General features: G+C 39.6%; 1 protein-coding gene across 2 annotated transcripts in view; it reads left to right on the top strand.

Annotated features, from left to right (window-relative positions):
- LOC122793164 (coronin-2A-like) overlaps window positions 1–25,053 on the top strand; it is a 2,539,836-nt gene that overhangs the window by 2,261,555 nt on the left and 253,228 nt on the right. For both annotated transcript variants that reach the window (XM_044060980.1, XM_044060981.1), the window contains one exon: window positions 19,099–19,248. In XM_044060980.1, the coding sequence (XP_043916915.1) occupies window positions 19,099–19,248 (150 nt within the window). The remainder of the gene's footprint in view (window positions 1–19,098; window positions 19,249–25,053) is intronic.

The following is a 25,053-nucleotide window of genomic DNA, read 5'->3' on the forward strand; positions in this document are numbered from 1 at the left end:
TTAGTGTAGAAACACAGAAATACTGTAATGAAGTATATTCTATAGAAAGGTTTGCATGAATATTAAAATCATCGGAGGCCCTGTTTTGTTTTTCTAGCTGAACTATCATAAACCAGGCTAAAATTCCAAATGGCTACATTTACAGACTTTGACAAAATATCTTATTTAAATGATGGAATTTCCACATTCGGCAGCACAAGGCAAGGTAGTGGCAAATTAGATCATTTTTTACTGTCATTAGTGAAATGGAAATATGGTTTGGTTTAACTTGTGGATAGGATGATGGTAGAGTAATGTGGTCTGATTCCTACCACTCTTCTCCTTGTCCAATTAACAAGTTTATTTTTTATTTATTTATTTATTTATTTTTTATTGACAGACCTGCAGTCCAGAAAATTGGATATTATTCTGTTTGCTGACTGTGTGGTAAATTAGATGAAGGGAGAAAAAAGCACTGAGAGAGAAAAGAAAAGCAATCTGCTTAACTGCGTAGAGGATCATTGAAAAGACTGCTAAACCTGTCTGCCAGTATTTTCATTGGGTGATAGCAAACCATCTGACACTGAAACAGTGCTCTCCTCTGACCCAGATTAGCTCATTGCAGTGGACTCTGGGATAAGGATTTTAAAACACTGCATGGCCTTAGCAGAAGCTCAGCTGGAGCTGATGCAGGCTACACCAGGAGACCTGGATGGTCTGGGTGTGTTGCAGGAATCTATGTTTCACCGGTATCTCTGAAAGAGAGGAGGGTTTAGCCTATCTACAATATATATAAGAAGGCAGCTGGCTTACTGAAATGGGTTTTATTATGAAGAAATCGATATAGAATGGAAGTATTGGGTCTTTATCCAACAACAGTTACATCATAGGATGCCCAGACCCATTTTGGTGTGGTTTGTGATACAACTTTAAAAGATAGAGTGCTCTCAGCACTCTGGACACCTGGTAAAATTATTAAGACCAGTGATTCTTGTGTGTTTGCCCAGTTGTGATTATTCAACTAATGTAAGAATTAAGTGAGTGATATAGGCTTTTCTATTCAGTTCAGCTAAGGTTTCAGCTACTCTCACTACACCTGAGGAACCTTGAAATAATTGAAGCAGATATCCCAAGAGATCAAACCAGTGGGATCTGCATCCTCTTCTTCACCCAGAGCTGTTAACTCTAGGGGGGAGACGGAAGATCAAGGAGAGGCTCTGGATCCATTCCCTGTCTTTAGAAAGAGGGAAACTGATAGTGCATGATGGAAAAAGCATACTGGAAAAGAGAACTGGATTGCTGCTGTGCTTTGTCAACTTTATTCCTAAATGCAGCGTGTAGTAATAATAACGTCACTGAATGCAACCAGTTGTTATGCTTATTTTTCTTCTTGTTTTTGGAATCAGCCTAGATTCTATTGTATTAAAGGAAGATGCCTGATTTCCAGTACCAGACACTTTATGAAGTCCCATACTGTCTAAATCTAGTTCGTTTGGCAATAATGGCTTATTTTCTTTGCCTTCATATGCTGGCATCATTTAAGATAAAGTCAAGTTGTTTCACTTTCCAGGAAGATGAAGATTTTTAGTGCAGTGGTCACTGTAGACCTAAGAGTCTTCATTTTCCCCTAATAAATGAGCATTGGTTTTAATTTGAACATTCTTCTATTTCATAGTTTTTTTTTTTGTTTTGTTTTGTTTTTTTTTGGTTTTTTTTAACACTTGAATTATGATATAGCCAATGCTTATGGTTAATCTCATTCTATGTTTCTGTAATTAGAGCCAAAGGAAATCTAAATAAAAAGTTGTGGGTTAGGGAGGAAGGGATTGAGAAAGGATGATGCGTATCTTAGTTTTTCTTGGTTGTCTGCTCCCACTCGCAACCTTTTTGAAAGTGTGTGCTCATCCTCCTTTGCGATCCTAACAGAGGAGGATTGTCTTCTCTTTGGAAGCAGTTTTCCCATTTTTTATTGCAAATAGTTATATGCTAAATTATGTGAAGCTATTTTCAATCTTTGGGATTTTTTTACATTTTCATGTTTGTTTGTTTTTTACTGATTTTCTACCTAGCTTGTTAGACAGCAATATATTTCTTAAAAGGATGCTGGTGTATGTTTAGAAAACATTAGGTGAGTTGTATTAAGTTCTGTCTAACCCTAGATTTCAGAATTTCTGTTCATCAGTTTAATAAGGGGTCATACACTGAAACTCAGACATAGGGAATTAATAAGGGTTTCTGTCATTTAATAATCTGATATATTCCATTTTATCATGGAAAATGAATGGCTTGGCTAACCCAGAAAAATGAACCAGAATGTTTGCAATTCTAAAACACAGGAGGCCTAATGTTTTACTGCAGGAGACACATCTTTTGAAATTGAATAGATCGGGGTACTTTGTATTGGCATATGTATGTTATCCAGGAGGAAGATGCTAGAGAGTAGTCATTTTACTTAGAAAGGGCTCCTCACTTCAGATGATGGACGTTTACGTGGAAAAAGAAGGTAGGTATGTTTCTTTATTAAGGTTTCTTTGAAGAATCCTTGATGTCCTTTGTGAATATTTATCTCTTTCCAGCCTCTGCTTGAGAAGAAGTTATATGATTGCATGGGGAATGGGTGATTTGTTAAGAAGGACTGATCAGGACTTGGATACAGTGCTTACACTAGGTGAAGTTTACTCCGGAGATGGATCATACAGAGCTCCAGCCAGTCACAAATACATTAAAAGATCATTTGGCTCCATGGGACTGGAAGATGTGCATTGAGCCTGTCCCTCCGCTCATGCCTTTTTACTTGCTTTTCTTCCTGGTTATTTTCCTTGTGTAGAATTAATATAGTACTGGTAATGAAAGAACATTTGCATTTACGTTTTAGCCCGGGGGAGCATCTATAATGGTCATAGATCGCTCTCCTTTAGTGATGAGCTTTCTGCTTGTTCAGGAAAACTAAGATGGATCTTAGAGTATTAACTTGTATTTCTACAAAGGGCACCAAAAATAAGACTGATAACCATACAATATTTGTGTAAACTGACCTACCCCAAAACCAAGCTCAAAGAAACACAATCAAAGGGTCTGTGTGGTCTCAGTGCAAAACTAGCCTGAATTTGATCTATAGGCTGGGTTTTTAAATTCCTAATGGACTAATTGTTTAATTGGGGGTCAGATGTATTCATTTTTCTATTTAAGTGTTAATTGAACTGCTTTCTGGTTTTGTTCTGATAAAGTCGTGAGGTGTAAGGTTGAAAGCACGTAACCAGTTAGTATTGTGGCGTTTTTTCAATAAATTCCACTTGTATTTTATACTTGGCTAGTATTAGAATGATTTCAGTTTATTTCAGTACTTTTGGAGCTCAGTGAACTGTGGAATTCTTGTTTACATTGTGGACAATTACATTTTTTTGCCCTGAGACCACATGGACCCTTTGATTGTGTTTATTTCTGCAAAGGTGAGCACTTTGTTAAGAGGTTGACAGGGCTTTTAGGGGAAGTGGACATGAATATAGGGGAGAGAGAGAGAGTTGCTGTGAATTTGGTAGAGACTGTTATGTAAGAATTTGATCTAAAACTGATAGATATCAGAGGGAGCTAATAAAGGCACAGCAGGACATGACTCATGGGATTTTAGTTAATGAAGACAGAGGTAGCGAGTTGAGGAATTTGTTCATAGGTTCATAGGTAGGTACTAGGCTCTCTGCCCAAAAGCATTTATAAGCCTAGCCAGAATGTGTTGGCTTTTGCCATCCCCTTAGATTAGTTCCCTGTGCCTCTGTCCAGCAGAGCCATTGAAGTGATCCCTGGGGTAAACTTTCTGTTTCCCATCCACTCTTAAAGGTTTCTCTTGAAGAGGGTTAGCGAGGAGCTCTGCCTAATGTAGATTGGAATCTTGTTCCAGAGCATGGGAAGTCTCTGGGAGAGGAATCTATCCTTCCAGCATGGCCTATTTATTGTTGTGGCAAGGTTTAGATCCTTGGAGCGTGTGGCTTGAAGGGATATGGTTTTCTTTAGGTGGAGCATGTCCATCAATTCTGTGCTGGACATGGTCTTGTATGTCAGGCAGAGATCACCTCTGAGTAGGTGGTATGCAACCAAGTACAGCTGGAGTTTCTTCAGTCGAACTGCATAGGGCATCTGCTTGAGGCAGTGATCCTCTTGGTGAGGTACTTCTGTTGTCTTTCCAGTTGTTGCAAGTATCTTGTAAGGTACATCCCAAATGGGGCATTGTACTCTATGATGGGTCTGATGAGTGATGTGTAGAGGGGCCCAATGACCTCTTTAGATCTGGATGCAAACCCTTTTGTGATTAGGTGGGCCACATAGAAGGATTTTCTAACCACTTTGGCAATGTGATTATCAAAGGAGAGGTTACTGTCTACTTGGGTCCCCAGATCCCTTATTACATCTTCCGTATTTAGGGGGCTACCACCTATATGATAGTTTGTGGGTACTTTGTTTTTTTCCAAAGGGGATGACTATGGACTTTTTGGCATTTAGCTTGAGGCCATGGTTTTGACACCAGGTATCTGTCTCAGTGAGACCCTTTTGGAGGATATCTGTGTCAGCCGGAGAGTCAATTATAGCCCCTAGTTTGCAGTCATCTGCGAACTTGGTCAGCCATAGTCCTCCTGTGCTTGCCTGTACCTCTGAGAAGTATATGCCGAACAGGAGGGGTCCTAGGACTGAGCCCAGGGGAACGCCACTTGTAACTGGTTTAGAGAGAGACCTAGCTCCTGCAACTCTTACCATGTGGGTTCTGTCCATGAGCCAGTTGACAACCCATCTTTTGACGTAGGGGTTTATGTTCAGGCTAGTGAGCTTGTCTATAATACCTGAGTGGGGAATGGTGTCGAAGGCCTTTGCAAGGACTAGGTAGGCTGTGTGGACCTCCTTTCCCTTGTCTATAGCCTTGGTAACTGTCTCAAAGAAGTCCAACAGGTTTGGGAGGCATGATCTGCCCTTAACAAAGCCGAACTGGGTAGGGTCCAGTGTTTGGAGGTTCCCAATGTCTCTGTTAATGAGATCCATGATGATGCAATCCATAGCTTTGCAGACCAAGCTAGTCAGGCTTATAGGGCGATAGTTCCCGGGGTCCGTTGCAGCTCCACCTTTGTGGAGTGGAATAACCGTTGCTTTGTGCCACTCTGTGGGCACATAGCCTGTAGAGAGGCTGAGTTTAAACAGTGTGTTTAGGTGAGGGATTAGTTCATCTTTGAGCTCGTGTAGGACGCAGCCTGGGACACCATCCGGTCCCATTGATGTTGTGTTTTTGCTTTGGAGAGGGCTGTTTTAACCTGAGTGTCTGTGATTTCAGGGGCACTACATTCTTCTGGTATAGTTATGGGCCCTTTTGGGGGTGAGGGGGGGTGAAGTTTGCACTGAACCTGTCTGCCAGGATATTGGCTATATCGGTCGGTTCAGTGTATTTTGTGCCATTCTGCACTAACTCCGAGCAGATCTGAGAATTGCCACTTAGATTAGCTTGTTCAGGAAAACTAAGCTAGATCTTAGCTATTAATCAATACCCTGGATTATAGAAGCTTTAAACATATTTTTGAGAACTCTCCCATGAACTTAAAGCACCTGGCAGTGAGACGTAGATATCAAGCTGCTGATAGGATGGTGGCTAAGTTACAAAGCTGCAGCACAGAGGAAACATTAGAGCCCAGAGAAAGTGATACTTGAGTTTGTGCTTATTTTAATAACTTATACTCAGACAGGATAGGTGTCCTGTCTTTGGTTGATGTAGATAGGTACAAGCATCCCCTAAGTCTTCTGCAATTACTCACTGACAAAGCATCCAGCTTGATCGCATGATTTACACAAGTCATAGACTCAATATCAAGTACTCTGGCTAAAGGCAAAACTCCAGGCCTGACAGTATCCTGTGGGGGATATACTGCAGGGCAAAGTACTTAATTCTCCCTCTTCTTAGTAAAAATGATTTAACAGGATGTTTAACATTGGGCATATACCCAGTTCGTCAAAACAAACTGTTGTTTCTGAGATTCTGAAACGTGGTAAGGATTCCTAAGAGTTCCCCTCTTATCATCTCATCTTAGTTTTAATTCACAGTTGATCTTTGCCTCCTTTTTGGCAAAGAAGATTGCTAGTTTGCTTCTGAATTTAATTCATCCAAGACCAAACAGGTTTTATACAGAGTAGATCCACTTTTGATAATCTAATTATGACTGAAATGTTGATAGTAAAAGCTGCTGCCAAGAGTAAGCAATTGGCTTTAATCAGCTGTGATGCCGTGGTGGTATGGCGGTAGCATTGTTACCTCACAGCAAGAGGTTCTCCCGTTCGATTCTTGGCTGGGCTTGGGAGTGCCTTCTGTGCGGAGTCTGCATGTCCTCCCCGTGGTTGGGTAACATTCGAAAGACATGCATGCATAAATGGGCATGCCTTCGTTGAATGTTGGGCGTCTAGATGGCATCTCAGCGTTTCGTAAAAATCTACTGCCAATCATTAGCGGACCGGAGTTCCGCTGTGGCGACCACTTGCCGGGAAAAAGCCGAAAGACAAACAACAACAACAACAGCTGTGATGCTGAAAAACGCCATTGATAAAGTGAATTGGTTATACCTATTTAAAGCTTTGGATTAGTATGTCTTTACCTTACAACTCATTGCTTTCTAGGAAACAGTATACGATGGGTCAGATACAAAGATTAAGGATGATCCTGGTTCTCAAGACCATGCAGAATACATAGAAGAACAAGGCACAGTTTTCCCTTGTACCCATTACTGTTTGCCCTATATTTAGAGCCCTTAACATATAAATGGAAATATCTATTTTCTATCAACAGTGATAGATTTTGATTCTGTAGATGGCAACATTTGCTGAAATTATTTTAATCCCCTTCTAGATTGTACACAATCTACATTAGATCTAGTCTACTTTGCAGGCAATATGGAAGAGACATTTTGGGGAATAATCACATATGTTTTGGGAATTTCATCTCTAGATATATTTAAAAGGGATCTTCAGGATGTGTGATGCCATGCTCTTAGATCAAGTATAATTCTCTGACAACCCATTTCTTAAGTACATAAATACTAGTACTGGAATATATAGAATTCTGAATTTATTGATGTCAGTAGTTAAAAAAGGTATGCACTAGGTAGTGGAAATCTAACCACCCTCCTGGTATAGGAGGGAAATCAACTTCAAATCTTCTTCAAATCCTGTAGTTCAGAGAATGACAGTTCAGTAAAGACATTTCATGTTTCCTGTCCTCAGGTACAAAAAAGGAATGAGCAGTCATGTTCTTACATGCTTCTATGTCTCTCATTAACTTTTTAATTTACTTGGAAGTTAGTAACAATCACCCACCCCTTTTTCTGAAAAAGAATATTCCTGGAGGCCAATTTATTAGAGCCTCTAGGATGACCACTAGTGATATAAAATTTGAAAAAGAATTAAGAGTTTATAACATCGATGTTTGTGGAAAGGGGTTACCACAAAGATGGGTTAATATAAACTGCAGAGGAAATTAAGTTAAGGGGAAATGTTGATTTCCCTTCTATACTTACTAGCCTGTTTGGTGTTAAGAATAATCAATCTAGTACCACAGAACACTTGGTGGCTTGTTGTTTGGATATCTTCTTCTTCTTCTTTTAGCTTTTCCCGGTCAGGGGTCACCACAGCGGATCACCTGTCCGCTCATGATTGGCAGTGGAGTTTTATGGTGTCAAGTTGCCAGCCTGGTGCCCAACCTTCCACAGAAGGCACACACTCACACCTAGGGCCCATTTAGAGTGTCCAATCCACCTACAGCATGTCTTTGGAATGTGGGAGGAAGCCAGAGCACCCAGAGGAAACCCACGCGACCACAGGGAGGACATGCAGACTCCGCACAGAAGGCACCCCAGCTGAGGATCGAACCAGAGATCCTCTTGCAGTTGTGGGGGCAATGTTAACCGCTGCACCACCATGGCCGCCGGCTTGTTGTTTGGATATGACAGTGGATAATTTTGATATTTGTTCTGTCATTAGAAAAAACTGGAGAATAATAGAAGGAAAATGCGGAAATGGTGACATTGGTTGGTGCTTCCTCCAATTTGTTTATAAAAATTATTTTAATATTGTATTAATGTTGCAAAATGATGCTAGTAAAATTCCTTTAAAGATGGAGTCAATTAGGAATAAGGGTATGTATAAATGCCGATGTTGTTCCATTTGTAGATATATACTTGAAGGACCATTTGTGAGTTTAAGACATCTAGATATGACTTTACCCATCCCAGGCATGTACAATTGTAAAACTAAAGGAATAGTTTATATAGCAGTATGTCTGACATGTGATTATATGTACACAGGAATGACTGAAAGAGTGTTAGAGAACATCATTATTCCATCAAGAAGAAAGACACCAATAATCCCCCTTTATAAACATAATTTATTTGTAGTTATAAAAAATTTGTATTTGCAGTATTGGAACAGGTCCCAAAAGATCTCAGAGGGGGAGATTATAGGAATAAAATGGAACAAAGGGAAACGTTATAGCAAATAAAAATGGGGGCCGACACTTTTCCTGGATTTAATGATATTATAAATATTAAATGTTTTGTCAAAGATAGGAGATTAGAAGTGCATAAATAATTTTATAGGTTTCCTAAGGGTTTGTTTTTTTTCTGTTTTTATTTTTTTTATTTTTTATTTTGTATATGTTTTTTTAACCGTGGTGATGTTTTAAATGTTTAAATTGATTAATTTGATAACTGTGGTTGTAATTGGATTAGGTTTTAGTATTTATATGTGGCATGTTCACTTTGTAGTTAGGTCTGAAGAAGTCTATATCAGATGAAAGGGAATAAACATTTTTTACGCTATTTGACTGTCCTTGGGTATTGCCTTTTATTGCAGTGAAACCTTTCTGGGCTTGCCTTGGTGGATGTTTCCTTTTTGGGTTGGGGTTTCCACCTGTTTGTGTTTGGGATGATTTATTTATATTTCTAAAATCTAATTAAAAACCTTTTGATTAAAAAAAAAAGCAAAGAAGTCTTGCTCTCATAATGTCAAGCGGAGGTTAGTCCATTCCACAAATACTGCAGAACATTTATGGAGACAGATATATCAGACTGCTGAAGTGAGTTCACATGGAAGCAAATAAGTAGAGGTCTGAGGAAGTGGTGGTTTTCTTTTTAGAGATCAGAAGAAACAGAGGAGATAAGGTATGGATGCTTAAGAACATCTCTGGGCACTGAAAAAGAAGCTCCCTAAACAGAAAATACAAAAGATGGAATAGAGGACATAAGAAACAGATCTGTGATAACATTTCTTCGCAGAGAGAGTTGAGGGTTGTTGTCTCATAGAATGCTTTCCCAGAATGGGTAGTGGAAAAAATAATCAATGGATACCTTCAGGAAAGCATGAACTATGCGAAAAATGAGAGAAGGGGGAAAGATGGAATGAAAAATGAAATTTAATTGTTAACTGTATTCAAAGGGAGAGTTGATAAAGTGTCTCATTTCGCTCTCAAACGTTAAGTGAAGTGTCATCTCTAGTTAAGACTTAGCTTATTTGTGGAAAATAAAATTCTAATCAGCTTATTTATTCTGAAAGTTCTAATGAGCTTATTTATTTTGCAGGAATGGGATGGTATCCTTTATATTTATACTGGGTGCCTCTTTAAATAATGGCAAATGCAATGAAATAGAATGACAGATCTATATTTTGCATAGTATTATATGGAGTATAACTTTCTTGGGTGGCATAAGCTATGGTACCTTGCTGGCTAAGCTTATGTAGGCTCTTGGGCCGATAGCCTAGTACCTACCTATGAACCTATGAGTAACTATTTTGTTGCATATTTTGATATTTCAGTCATGTGTGAAGAGCTCAGGAGTGGCAAAGGTTTTTGAAAGAGCACGCAGCTGTTCAGCTTTTTTGTTTTATCAACTCTCTTTGGATGTTTCACAAGATGCTTCTGCTTTATTGAACAGTAGGAATTTCTTTTTCAGTGCTTCTTACAGTCATGCACGTCCTGTCTCTTGGAAAAATGTCAGTAGCAGATATCTAGAATGGAACTGAGTGAAACTGGCCACAGATACAAAAATGGCTGTCAGTATAACAGTCTTTCATAGGTGCAGCAAAACTACTTTCCAAAATTATTTAGATATCAAGCTTTATGACTGTTGTCTTTAAATTCATTATTATAAAATATTTATTGAAATATTTATTTTACTAATCACACCAGCCAGACCTGTAGTTTTTAGGCATACGTCTTCACAGAAGCTTTTTTTCCCTCTACAGACCAGCTACTAAACTACTGCTGACCTACTGACATCACTGAAACCCTGTCTTGTGATCCTGTAACCTGTAAACTCTGCCTTCAGTTCTTCACTATAATATTCTGACTTAGAAGACAGCTTCTTCCTTCTCAGCAAGCTTCTGAGTTGCAAATTTCACATTTCTTAGAGATTTCCATATTAAACTACAAGAATAAATCTTACCAGGAGGAATGTACCTACTGGTCAAAGTTACTAGGCATTCCTCTGGATGTTTCCAGTCAAAACTATATTGGTTTTCTCTCTTTTATAGCCCTGGTCTCCATATTTGTCCTAGTCTCTCAGGTGGCTTTTACTTTAGTGGAATTTCACTGTCTTCTAGCTTTGTAAACACTGTCCTGTCCACTCAACTCATTGTGTCTTTCATAAACTGAGTACAGGCCAGTGCTGCCTTACTGGTGGTTAGCTGACCCCAGTGAGTGCAAACCTTGTTCACACACTATTTACAGGAATCATTCGGTTATATTGTTATTCATTATGTCTACTGTGGGTTCTATAGGTACCCTTCATCAGAGTCCAGCAGTGGCTGGTATATTTCAGCCATGACTGGTCCTTATCATGCCCATCCTCCATCAAACAACTTCATATTTATCTGCTTGCTACGGTTCCATTGCTTTTTATTTCAAAATATGTTATACCCTAACTATAGTAGGCTGTTTTGTTTCCATATGCTTTCCTAACATGAATTTCATGAGTATCAAGTTCTGGGACTGCTGTCAACTGAAAGTCCACTATTCCTGGACAAATCAAATGTCAGCAGCTACACCATATAGATGTGCTTCATTTTCCTGTTATTTCTGCACTCATGCCTCCCAGCTAGCAAACCTCCCATTGACTGGACAATGCCCATTTGTTTGTCTGTTTCAGGGATTCCACCTAGAGAAGGTGAGAGCTTTCTGAGCAAGGCATTCATTTAGGTAGCCATTAGGGTGTTTTCCTGCACTTGCTGGCATCCTGAGAATAAGAACATTTTGAATCTCCTTGCCATACCCCCCTGGGTGGGGAAAACAAGTTAACCATGTCATTGCCATGGACCACAAAGCCCTCCCCGTGCAAATGTATGCTTCTGCACACTAACTCTAAAGCCTACCAGCCATAAGTGGCTAGGGAAAGGTAACACCTACCCCCTCTGCATCTCTACCCACCCTAGGAGGGATAGTAGCAGTGTATGTGGTTGGCTGCATCCCTTCTTGCCTCACAGGATAGGCTTGCCCATTCTCCTTGCCAGTGCTCTGAAACAAAACTGCTAGTCAAACTTGTGTTACCTGTGCTGTGGTCATGATTTTATCCCTGTATGCAGCTGGGAATGGCTTATATAGATGTGCTTCTTACCAAGGCAGATAAGCATATAGAATCTCAGATAATGACACTGCTTAGTACACAAGTCCTCAGGGTCTTCTAAACAAGAAAGCATGAATTGTGGACCACTGCAAAAGTCTGTGTTTGCAGTTTAATGAAACAAATGCAGTCTGTTGTGAGTTTCCTGGTGAGGATGCAGACATCTCATGTGGGTACCTCCTTGAAAGCATTCATCCCCCTTTTCTTTGCTTCTCTGGCACCCTTCAACCTGACCACTGTTGCTTGGCCTTCTTCCAGTGCTGCTGTATGGTAAGGGATGCAGAACTGGGAGTTACAGGTTATAGCAGTACCATCCAGTGGTATATATACTGACAAGTACACCAGGGTTTTCCCTCCAAACTCTACTCCCAGCTCACTGATGTGATGCATTGTTAAGTTGGGCAGGCAGTGAGGTGTGGCTTGAGTAAATGCATCCCAGGACTCATACATGAGCCACTCCTCATCAGTCTTATCTGCATACTCAGCTCAGCTATCCCTTTGTTTACTCTGGCCTGCACCAGGTGCACAGTGAAAGATCTGCCCACCTCAGTGTGCTCCCTCCCCTCTACAGAATACGCACACCCATCCTCCCTGCCAGCTCCCTCAGACTCCCAAGCTAGTAATTGATCCCAAGTCACCTGGATGATAGTCAGGCCTTAATACCTCCATGCCAGTGGAGCTGGCATACTTCCCATATGTACTTTACTGGACAGTATTTCCTTGACCTAGTTATTACTTTCTATGTTGTGCAAGAGTAACTGTATTTTTGTTCTAACCAGAGACAGAATTACTCATACAGATAGCTCATAGCATGTCCAAGAGTCCTAAGCACATATTTCCCCATCTCTGGATAATCTATCTTTGAAGCCAGTTTGTGTAGCAGAAGGTCTTTCACCTCAGCAACATTGCAGTGCAAGGTTTCCAGCCAATTTTTTACTTTGACTAAGCACAAATAAATTCTTGTGCCAGAATGAAAAATGAGGGCCTTTATATAGCTGTGAAAATACGCAGAGTTTGAAGAAAAGCGCAAATTGAATGATGCAGGAGATATGAAAAATCAACTCTTTGAACCTTTAAAGTATTTTCTCAGTGTTATTTCTGTGAAAGTAGTATTTGTTAACAGTCTCAGGGGTGTTATATAAATGTTAAGTTGGTTTTGATGCCCTTTTTTGTAGATGTCAGATTGTTTTAAGTGAACTAATTATTTTCCTGAGGTCAGTGGTACAGAAGAATAAAATCCTGAGTACCACCAGGATGACCCAAGGTTGAATAGCAGCTCAGTACTAGAAGAACACCATGTGGGGAAGGATGAAAATCAGTATCTGGCCACAGCTTGTCCAAGATATGGGATTCGTGACCCCTTCCTGATGATAATATCCCTTACTGCATGTGGGTGAAAGAACATACATACTGACATACATAAATACACACACACACACACACACACACACAATGTAGGACACCTTCAGTGATATGAACACTCACATTTGCCACCAGGGATTAGGTTACGGCCTTAGTAGAAATGCAGTAATTTCCAATATGCTTGTTAGGGTGCAATATGATTGGTTGCTTTTATGATGACCACTCCATTAAGCAGTTGCCTACATTCTGGGAATAACCAGTACAGAAGAGATTGACTCTGGTAGGGGACGCTTGATGGTCAGCAGGCTTGATTCCCAGAAATGGGAGTTGCATTCTACTGCTGAGGCTACAAAATTGCTAGACACTGTTTCCATTTCAAAGTTTAGTTGCATAGGTTATTAAGCATCTTGAGACCGAAGTGGGACAGAGCTGAATAAAAGAAGCAACAACAATACTCTTGTTTCCCCTCCCCTTCATTCCCCCTAGGTATGTCATATTGAAGGAAGGCTTTTATTTGTTATTCTCTGTTCTTTAATGCCTTCCTCCCAGTGACAGCATATGTCATCAGACACTCTTAAGCGAAGTGTGTGTGTGTCAAGGCTCCAGAGAGCACCCCTGCAATACCAGGCTACAACTCTTACCACGCTTTTCGGCCACCAAACCAGGATCGAAACACTAAAGGTGGAGGAGTGTCCATATTCACCAAGGATATTCACACCACCAGGTTAGTTGCCCAACACAATGTGTCTGAAATTCTCCAGGTACAACTAACACTAGGTAAGACTGCAATCCAAATTGCCGCTTGCTACAGATCCCCCACCATGCCCCAAGATTCTCACTACACCTTTCTAAACATACTGGAAAATATTAATATACAACCAAACACCCTAATACTGGGTGATTTCAACTACCCTGCCATTAACTGGGAAAACTACTCGTGTACCAACACCTTTGCCCAACGGTTCTTGGAATTCATAAATTCCAATGCCCTGGATCAACTAATCTATAGTCCCTCCAGGGGCTCCAATATCCTAGACCTGGTCATTACCAACATGGGAAATTGATGCTCCACACCTATAGTAACCCCCTTGTTGGTCAGGTCAGACCATAAGCTAATCACCCTTAAAATCTACATCCCACCCCCACCCCCCAGTAAGGAAACCTCCATAAAAAACTTTTCCAAAGCCAACTTCATGCTACTCAAGTCAGAAGTTACAAACTTCATGATACCCATTCAGATGGGAACTGAAAGCTCAACTGCTGAGTCCTACAATAAGGCACTGTACGAGCACATCCACTCTTGCATGAATCGTGCTATCGCAAATAGAACCAAGATGCTCTCCTCCAAAAAAAAGGAAGCCAATCTGCTGGTCCCCTGCCATAAACAAACTTTACAACAAAAGGAAGAAACTGTTGCAGAAAAGAGGAAAATCCCAGGATGCAAAAAACTCCCTTACCAACCTCAGTAAGAAGCTGAGATCCCTCATAAAATCCTCCAAATCTAGTTACGAAAATAAAATTGCCAAAGATTCCAAAGATGACCACAAGGCATTCTATAACTGTCAAGAATCTAAATGGCAATGCTCAGATCTGCTCTGAGCTACAACAGAATGGCATTAAATATACTGATCCCAAGGATATTGCCAATATCCTGGCAGATCGATTCAGTGCCAACTTCACCCCCTAAATGGCCCATCTCAATACCGGAAGATTGCCAAATTCCGGTAATAATGGCCACACAGGTAAAAAATGCACTCTCCAAAGCTAAGAATACAGCATCCATGGGACCATATGACATCCCAAGCTGTGTACTACATGAACTAAAAAAATTAACTGGCACCTCACCTAAGTGTCATGTTTAATCATACCCTCACCTTAGGCATTATTGTCTGCTGAATGGCGCACAGCTACAGTTATCCAAAGCCACAAGAGGGGATCCACCTTGGATCCCGGGAACTACCGCCCCATCAGTCTGACAAGCCTGATCTGCAGGGCCATGGAACGTATTATTATGGAACTTATAAACAAAGACATTGGCAACCTTAAAACACTGGACCCCACCCAGTTTGGGTTCGTGAAGGGCCGATCTTGTCTACTGAACCTGATTGACTTCTTCATATCAGTCTCCAGAGCCGTGGACGAGGGTAAGGCAGTCCACACAGCCTGTCTGGACCTCACCAAGGCCTTTGACACCATCCCCCACTCTGGAATCATAAATAAACTTACTAAGCTGGGCATTAATCCCTATGTCACTCGATGGGTTGCCAACTGGCTTACTGACAGAACCCACACTGTAAAAGTAGCTGACTCCAAATCCAGCTCCAGATAAGTGACAAGTGGAGTACCTCAGGGTTCAGTCTTAGGACCTCTCTTGTTTGGCATCTACTTCTCTGAAGTACAGGCCAACACTAATGAACTCTGGCTAATAAAGTTCGCAGATGACTGCAAACTGGGAGCCATTATTGAATCCCCAAATGATGTAGATACTTTACAAAAGGGGCTTACAGAAACAGATGCTTGGTGCCAGAGCCATGGGCTCAAGCTCAATGCCAAGAAATGTATAGTTATCCCCTTTGGGAAAAAACATGTACCCATGAATTACCACATAGGCGGCAATACACTAAACACCGAAAGTGTGATAAGAGACTTAGGGACACAGGTGAACAGTGGTCTCACCTTCAGTAACCACATCGCCACAACAGTCAGGAAATCCTTCTATGTGGCACACCTCATCACTAAGGGCTTTTCATCAAGAAAAAAGGAGTTCATTGTCCCACTGTACTCATCCCTCATTAGACCCATTATAAAATACAACACCTCATTTGGTATGTACCTCTCAAGACATCTGCAACAACTGGAAAGGCCGCAGAAATACCTCACTAAAAGAATCACAGGCCTAAATCAGATGCTCTATGCTGACCGCCTTAAAAAACTCCATCTATACTCTGTCGCATATCGTCTACTCCAAGGCGATCTCTGCTTAACATAGAAGGGCATGTCAAACCCAGAGCTGTTGGACATGCTACACTTAAAGAAATCCCAATCCCTCAGAGCCACACACTCCAGGGATCTAAACCTTGTCATCACAATAAAAAAAACATGCTGGAGGGATAGGTTCCTGACCCAGAGACTCCCCAGACTCTGGAATAGAGGGTCTATATTAGAACACCGAGCATTCAAAATGTCGAGTGTTCTAATATCGAATAGTGAAAGTAAACCTCAGACCTCAACCACAAATAACAGAGAAAACGAACATTCAAGTCCAAGGAATTGCCAGGAACCTTGCATATATAATTCTCTTTATTTGAACAATATACCAAACAGTTCGTTGAGCGCTTTCATCTGACTACAGAGATTTCATCAGAACAGTGTTAGTTGACTAAAGCTGCCTTATATACCTTTCTACCCGCCCTAATTGATCAATTAACTAATTAAAATGCAAGTGTTAAAGAAACACAAATGAATTCTAAAAACTAAAAAGTAAATGCTGCTCCATCCCTATATAAAAACATAGTTTTGGCTGTAACAATCTAATACCATACAAATTCCAGACAATAATCAATACAATATATACAAAACACTATAAACACAACATTAAATAGATATAATACATTCCTATATGATATAAACCAAATATATATATCTATTAAAACACTATAAAATGCAATATATAATGCCCTTGTATATAAAAAAAAAAAACAAAAAAAAACCCACGTCATGGTTATAATCATAAAATTTTTTTATATATTAAGTTTTTACCAGGGGTTTAGTAGGTATCACCTCGTTGAGTCCTGGAGGTGAGGCTGCATTCAGCCTTATCTGCCATTTTATCTCCTTTTCTCCTACAATTGCTTTTATGTTGCCACCCCTAGGGTTGGGAAATACAACCTCTAAAATTGCGAATTTAAACCCCTGACATGCAGGGCTGCTAAGAAGATGACGAGAGAGAGCATTGTCGGTATCCCTTTTTCTAATACAGTAAGTGTGGTCATAGATTCTGTCCCTCAATCATCGGTCCGTCTTCCCGACGTAAAAACTACTGCATGAGCAGCACTTTGCCAGATATACCAGATGTTGAGACTGGCAATTACCATAGCTAAAAAAAATTTTTTGATGGAGCAGCATTTACTTTTTAGTTTTTAGAATTCATTTGTGTTTCTTTAACACTTGCATTTTAATTAGTTAATTGATCAATTAGGGCGGGTAGAAAGGTATATAAGGCAGCTTTAGTCAACTAACACTGTTCTGATGAAATCTCTGTAGTCAGATGAAAGCGCTCAACGAACTGTTTGGTATATTGTTCAAATAAAGAGAATTATATACGCAAGGTTCCTGGCAATTCCTTGGACTTGAATGTTCGTTTTCTCTGTTATTTGTTCTAATATCGAACCCTAGCAATCGAAAAAAAAAACATTGAACATTCGGAACACCAAATTTTTTCCTAGGGAAAAAAATTTGCTATTCCAAAACACATACACACAGCACAAGCACACCAAACAAACAGCAATCCACACACATACACCTCAACTCTAACACCTAACTCTACACTAAACTATACAAACACCACTAACTATCCTCTTACTTTAACCCAAACCCTAACCCTAAGGTCCATCACTATCGCGCAGTCACCTCACCCGCGCCCTAACCTTAACTCACCTAACCCAGCCTAACCCACACATCCATACAGTCGCACACTTACCTGACCCATGCCTTAACCCTAACTCACCTAACCTGCCCTAACCCACACGTCCACACAATCACACACTTACCTGAACCCGACCCATAACTTTCCACCAGAGCACTGAAAATACTGAAGCAACAGAAACAGACAACCGAATTCTTTTCCTAGGAAAGAATTCGGTTTCCTGTTACTTCGATAATTTCAGCGTTCGTTAAAAACAGGTCGATATTAGAACACCTGACATTTCAAATGTTTGGTGTTCTAATATAGACCCGGAATAGACTACCCATACATGTCAAGCAGAATGCCTATTTGGCCCTCTTCAAAAGGAACCTTGATGATTGGATGGGAGAAAGGAAATTCACCCTGGGGATCATGTCAGTTGCCCTGCTAGACAGGGGTCCAGGAAAGTAAATAGTGTGGGAAGAAATAGCCAGGGAATTGTTATGGCTAGGCTTGCATAGGCCCTAGGGCCAATAGCCTAGTACCAACCTGTGAACCTATGAATATGTGCTTATATGTGGCGAGCTGTGGAGAGATATCCCACCTCTGTTCTTGAATTTCATGCCTGTTAATTTACTTGCAATCCCATATATTTATTGTACTGATAACTAGTCTGTCCTGCTGGGAGAAGCAAGCTAGCTGTCAGATGCTCAAACCTTACCTCTTGGGCAGCCCTTCATTACTAGAGTTTTAGGAAAAAATCACAGTGCAGCTGAAAGATACCCTGCCCATCCACCATTCGAGTGTCCCATTTAAATCACTGTATTTTTTTTTTACCTTAAACATTAATTTGTTTATGCGTTTGGATGAATCTTAGCTAACCTGTTTTATGACTTCACTGGTATGTTTTGCAGCCTGTAGGATAGTAGGTATGCAGACACCTCTTGGACTAGATGTTTTGAGATTAATTTAACTTGTTATTCAAATGAACCCACTAAGCATAAACCTCTCATTAGGGGTGACCTGGAAACACTGTCTGGTTAAATAACTTGCTCAGAGTCACAGTGCACAAATGAAGGCTGAGGGAATCAAACTCTGGGCTACACAATGTAGCTAATTAGCAGCTCAAAGTCTTAACCCCTGCTCTAAACTACCTTAGTTGAGAGGATCAACAAGGAATTCAGTGTCACAGTGTGTTCATGTCTGTTACAACACACTTGTATTGCTCTGATTGGCAAAGCATTAGCAACATCAGCGTTTCTTCCAGGTGGCAAACCTGCACAGACATTAAAGAAACACATACACACAATAAAATGCAGAAGGATGTTGTTAAAACAGTCTGTGGATTCGTTTGGAACAAATCCTTAGATGAACTTCAGATGTTAGATGTAGCATTTGTAATGGAATGAGGTGATTTGCTAATTTGCACCCAGAAGTCATTAATCAGACATCGCACTTTGTGTTATTGGTTAACAGTTACAACAGCTGCTTTCTTTTCCTTAGGTTAAAATATGGGAAATTCCAAATAATGGAGTCACAAAAAGTATTACCAATGCAAAGATGGAACTGGTGGGACATTCCCGACGAGTCGGACTTATTGAGTGGCATCCCACGGCTAACAATATTATCTTCAGTGCTGGCTATGACTATAAGGTAAACCTAACTTCAGTCTTTGCAGAGTTGTTTTCTTGCCATTTTCTGGATAGTGTGCAGGCATATTAGTTAGTGCTGTGCCTACATCAACTGTGAAATGGGTTTAGTAACATACTGGGACCACTGGGCAGTTAGTTTAGGATGATAGAACAAAGATTAATTTTGTCTGCTGACTGAAAGGGTAGATAGGTGAGTATTTGAAGATGCAAGACTTCCAGGGTCTAAAGATAAAGAACACTAGCCAGGAAAGACTAGAGGACAATCTGAGTATTAGTACTGCATTCCTCTATATCACTTCTGCCTTACCTCAGTGAAAAACATGGAGGTAGTTGGGCTTCTATGACTGGCAAGTACATAGCAATCACAATTTATGTGCATACCTATCCCAACTCATGGTGTCTGGTATACCTTTTCTCTATCTTTCTGGACACCTTATGAGAAACATTCTCAGAGACAGAAGTCCTTTCTTGTGAGATACCAGACCAGCAAAGGTAAGCAACTCAGTAAGACGGAGACAGCTAATGATGATAATAGGAAATACTGGGGCAGATGGACTGTCAGTGATATGAGTTGTAGTGATATTCTGTTATTGTTAGAAACTTTAAAAATACAAAATTTAATGTACTGTTGCAGTAGGCTTAAACTCTGTTTCTGGTGCCACTATTCCAGTGTGGCACAGCACTAGCTAATAATTACATTTTACTGTTTACTTCATTACTTTCTCAATAGTAAGCCCAGTTTATATTGCCTATGTTTTATGCTTGCAATATAAATGTGCCATTATATGTGTAATGGAAACTTTGTATGTATTACACTGGTCCCAGAAAAACAAAAAATTCTGTTTGGTGTCAAAGATGCCTAGTATTGCAGAATGATTACTTCAGATTTCCGGCTTAGTCTCAGTAAAAGAGTCATTGACATTTTTAATTAGTTCTGTGGTCTTACTTGGATAGAGCTAATAGCTAGAAGAGCCACTAACAGAATATGCACATACCTTGATTGTCATACCCAATACCTCTAGTGCTTATAATTTGATTTAATACATATTGTAAGCAAGGAAGGTGTCAAATATGCTGAGGGAAGAATCTACTTTCTTTAATACAATTCCTTGGGGGGGTGATCTGCATTTGGTGTCTCTAATTAAGTTTGTAGCCATAGCAAGAGCCATGGGTCCTTAGAAAGAATGATGTTGCAGTCTGACTTCCGTTTTTACCCAAACTACAGAGTATGGCATTTTGGTTACAAAAAATAAATGGTTATAAGTTTTTGAAAGAATTTTGGTGTAGATTTTCTTCACATTTTATGCCTATAGTGTGTTAACACTGATGTTTGTGTCTTTCGGCTTTTCCCGGTTAGGGCTTGCCGTAGCGGAACTCCGGTCCGCTAATGATTGGTAGTGGATTTTTATGTACCAGGTTACCAAACCTGAAGCACAACCTTCAATGAAGGCACGCCCCATTCACACAGAAGACGCTCTAGCTGAGAAATGAACGGGACAACGTCTTGCTATGAGGTGACAACGCTACTGCGGCACCACCACCTTAAAATTAGCTGTGGATCTTTTAAATCAAAATCTTACAGTGCATTTTTTTAAAAATAATAAGATTAAAAATTTCCAAACAATATGATCTCCTGGATATCAGATGTCCAAACTCTTTTTAGGCATAATAGATTCTGACTAGCATCATCATATTTTTTTAATGAAATTAAATGACTTGTAAATAGGGAGGGAATAGTACAATAGGAGAATAGCACAGTAAAGCAATTATCTTAATGTCTTCATGTAGTTAAGGTATTCCTTTTATATATTTTTCAATGTGAAGAAATCAAAATGCAAAACAGTCTGGGTAAAAATAATTTCACTTGTGTAAGTTAGTTAGTACTTGAATCTTCATAAAGATAAGAGAATCAGGACAACTCTACAGAGTATTTTGTTTAAAAGTAGTTAGGGTTTTCCAGAGCATCGTTCCTGGGCCACCTTTCTGTAGAAATGTCACTAGAAATCATTTGATAGTTCGACACCATTTAAGATATATTTGAAACAAAGGCAATCAAGACAAAAATAAAACTTTTTGTAAAATAAACCTTTTAATGAATTTGAATCCCCCAATTAAGGAAACATAATAGAGTTTCCATTTCTGAAGAAAATTCATGTCAATCCTGTTTAATTCAGCACCAGATAATATGATTTAAGAAATGCAGGTAATGTAAGTTCTTAGGTTCTTAGGCTTGTTCAGTAGTCCTGCATGTGGTACAGTGTTGAAAAACTTTGGTGAAATAGATAGCATGTATCCTTTAACCTCAGGTTTTTCTGTTAATCAATCAGTCAGATAAGCTTAATGTGACTTTATTGTGTACATTCAATTGGGTCTGTTTCGTTACACTGATGACAGACTGATTCCCTCTTTCTTGACAGTGTAGTCTCACTGCCCATATGATCTCCATGAAAAACAACAACAAAACAAACATATCCAGGTATGTATTTGCAGGGGAAGCTGCACCCCATACACCACTTCCCCAGTGTGAATGCCCTCCATACCCTTGATCTCTAAATGTACTACATGCTAGGTAGTACCAGCTTGAACAAAAAGGAAAATGCATTATTTCCATTTTCTCTGAGGTGATACAACTTCAGAGGTAGTATATTTTGAGAGAAGGATTATGGGGTACAGCCCTTACATCGGGGGATACAAGGAGGCACAGCCCTTGCAAAAACTTGGTATCTAGGCTCATGGCTTTTTCAGTGTCCAAAAATAGTAAAACTGGAGGTGTAATACTGTGGGACTGGAAGGTGAGGATGAAGTACTTAGTGGTATCATTTAAAACTAGATATCCATTTATGCTGTTTTGAGACTTCAAATATCTTAGCCTAAAGGTATTCTAGGTATAATGTTTTTTGTGGTAACAATTATTTTAAAGTTTGTAATTTGTTTGTCCTGTAATTGCCATCCTGTACATTTCCAAATATTTAGTGAAATGGAGTTATATGTAGAAACTGTTTTACTGTTGCTTTTTCCAGGAAATGTTAAAAAGGGCCATCAGAGGCAGGGATACGCTCTTCAAGTAACCTGTAAACATAAATATTTATTTTATTTACTTTGTTATTGCTTTTGTTTACTGGGAAAATCTGAAAATCTAAACGTTCTATTTTCAGCAGAGGCCTGGGGAGAAATGCTCCATTTTACAGAATGAGTAGAAGGCAGTTATACAAGATTTACATAATAAATGTACATATATACATGCATACATACATAAATACATACATAGACCAGTAATGATATGACAGTTAATCAAAAATAATAAATATACATGCATGGAACAGTAAATGTACATTCATCGAATAGCAAATGAACATACATAGAATAGTAATGATACAATAAATATACATACATGGAACAGTAAATGTGCATACATAGAATAGCAAATGAACATACATAGAATAGTAATGATACAACAGTTAATCAAAAATAATAAATGTACATGGTGGTACTGCGGTAGCATTGTCGCCTCACAGTAAGACGTTCCCCGTTCGATTCTCAGCAAGAGCGTCTTCTGTGTGGAGACATGCGTGAATGGGAGTACCTTCGTTGAAGGTTGTGTGTCAGGGCCGGCAACTCGGCACATAAAACTCTTCTGCCAATCATTAGCGGACCGGAGTTCCGCTGTGGTGACCCCTAACCAGGAAAAGCCGAAAGACACAACAACATGCATAGAATAATAAACAAACATACATAGAATAGTAAATGAATATACATAGAATAATAACGATATGGCAGATAAATCAAGAATGCAGTAAAATATTAGCTAATGTCAAGGTTACAAGAATGTAGTTACTTTCAAATGGAGTCAGCTGTAAGTAGATATTGAGTAGAAGTTAGTGACTTAGTAGGATGAAGATGGTTACAGATTATGAAGGAGTATTGAGAAGGTCCGGGTAAAAGGGAATCAGAGATAGTAGTGGATAGGGGTAGATGGTAGTCAGATAGTTAGAGACTGTAAAGAAGTAGCTGTATTATGACCAGTTACATAAAAGAGTGGTGACAGTAAGAGTTTGGAGATTATCCAAGAATATCACATGTACAGGTCTGGTAACTGAGTAGGAAGAACTTTAATTGAGTTTTAAATAATTTTAGGGAGAGTTCTTATACTGCTAGTGGGATGGAGTTCCAAGATTTAGCAAGGCAGTGGGAGAGTAGTGATTTGCCAGCAGAATTGTTGGGTTTGAATACATGTAATAGGCATTTGTCTGCTGAACATAGTGCCCTAAACAGGTTATATATTTGTATGAGGTTGGAAATGGATGGACAGTTGTTAGGTGTATACACAATGTTATGTACTTGTGGAAGTTGTCAGTAGGTTAGATAATGTGCGAATTCCAGCCACTGTAATTCCCTTAAGATGGTACAATGATGGGTTCCATTTGGAAGGTTGGAAGCGAATCATGCTATTTTTTTGTAACGCTTCTTAAGTTTGTTTAGCAAGGTCAGATGGATGTTGTTAACAATGGGTGCAGATTATAGAGTAGGCAAGAGTAGAGAAGAGGCAATATGTTTTTTATTTTTTACAGTGTTTGAGAGAAAGAGTATGGATGTGTACAGAGAATGTAATTTTTGGATGTGTATGTGTCAAATTTTAGGTTCTCATCTACACAGATGCCTAGCAATTTAGTATGTGTGACAAGTTCAAGTTTTGTTTTGTTGGATGAGGTAATTGAGAAAGAGGTTTTGGTGACAGTAAGCTGTTTGGGAGTAAATAGAATTAGTTTAGATTTACTTGGATTTAGGAATAGCTGGGTAGATGTTAGCCAGATTTCCATAGAGGAGAAAGACTCCCAGGCAAGTTCTTGTAGTTTGTTGACATTTTTTGTGATACAGGTAATTGACGTCATCTGCATACTGTACTGGGGATGCAGTTTTGCAGGTTTTATGTAGGTCATTGATGTGGATAGTAAACAGAATGGGTCCCGAGATTGATCCTTGTGGTACATCGAGTGGGACGAGGAAGAAGGATGAGATGTCTTTTTTGCCACTTGACAGCTTGAGCTCTGTTTTGGAGGTAGCTACAATACCATGATATAGCAGTAGTGTTGAGTCCTAAGTTGTGAAGTTTGTGTAGGAGAAAAGAGTGAGAAACCATGTCAAAGGCCTTGGGTAAATCAAGGTAGAGGGCAGGCACTATGTTTCCATCATTCCTGTCTGTGTTTACTGTATTGGTGTAACTAAGTAAAACAGCTGAGGTACTGTGGTGGGAACGGAAGCCATGCTGAGATGAAGATGGGAGGTTATTTTGTGTGAGGTAATGTAAAAGTTGTGACTGGATGTATTTTTTGAGTATTTTTGATATGGGGAAGAGGGTGGCAATGGGAATGCATTTTGAGAGTTCAGTTGAATGCCCTACTTTGTGGAGGGGAAGATTGTGGCTTTTGTCCAAAGGTTAGGGATATATGCTTCACTGATGGAGCCATTTATTAGAATTGAGATGGGGTAGTCTATTGTTTTTGCAGCCATCTTAAGGTATTCATCATGTAGGTTGTCAGGGGCTAAGGCAGTGGGTTTCATTTTAATTAATATTTTTTTTATGGAAGTTGTGGGTATTGGTTGGAAGGAGAGGTTACAAAGAGGAATGGTTGTTGGTGCTGTTGTCTGGCTGTTGGTATTAGGGGTGTTTTGAAGTCATGATGAGAATGATTGAATGAAATGAAAGTTGAAAGCATCAGCACAGTTGATAGTGTTGTTGTTAGTATTAAGTGTAGGAAATGGTTGAGTGATGCAGCCAGGATTAAGCAGCTGGTTTATAGAGGACCAG

Source organism: Protopterus annectens, chromosome 2.part0, assembly GCF_019279795.1.
Source record: "Protopterus annectens isolate FY-2018-M chromosome 2.part0, PAN1.0, whole genome shotgun sequence".
Taxonomy (NCBI): domain Eukaryota; kingdom Metazoa; phylum Chordata; order Ceratodontiformes; family Protopteridae; genus Protopterus; species Protopterus annectens.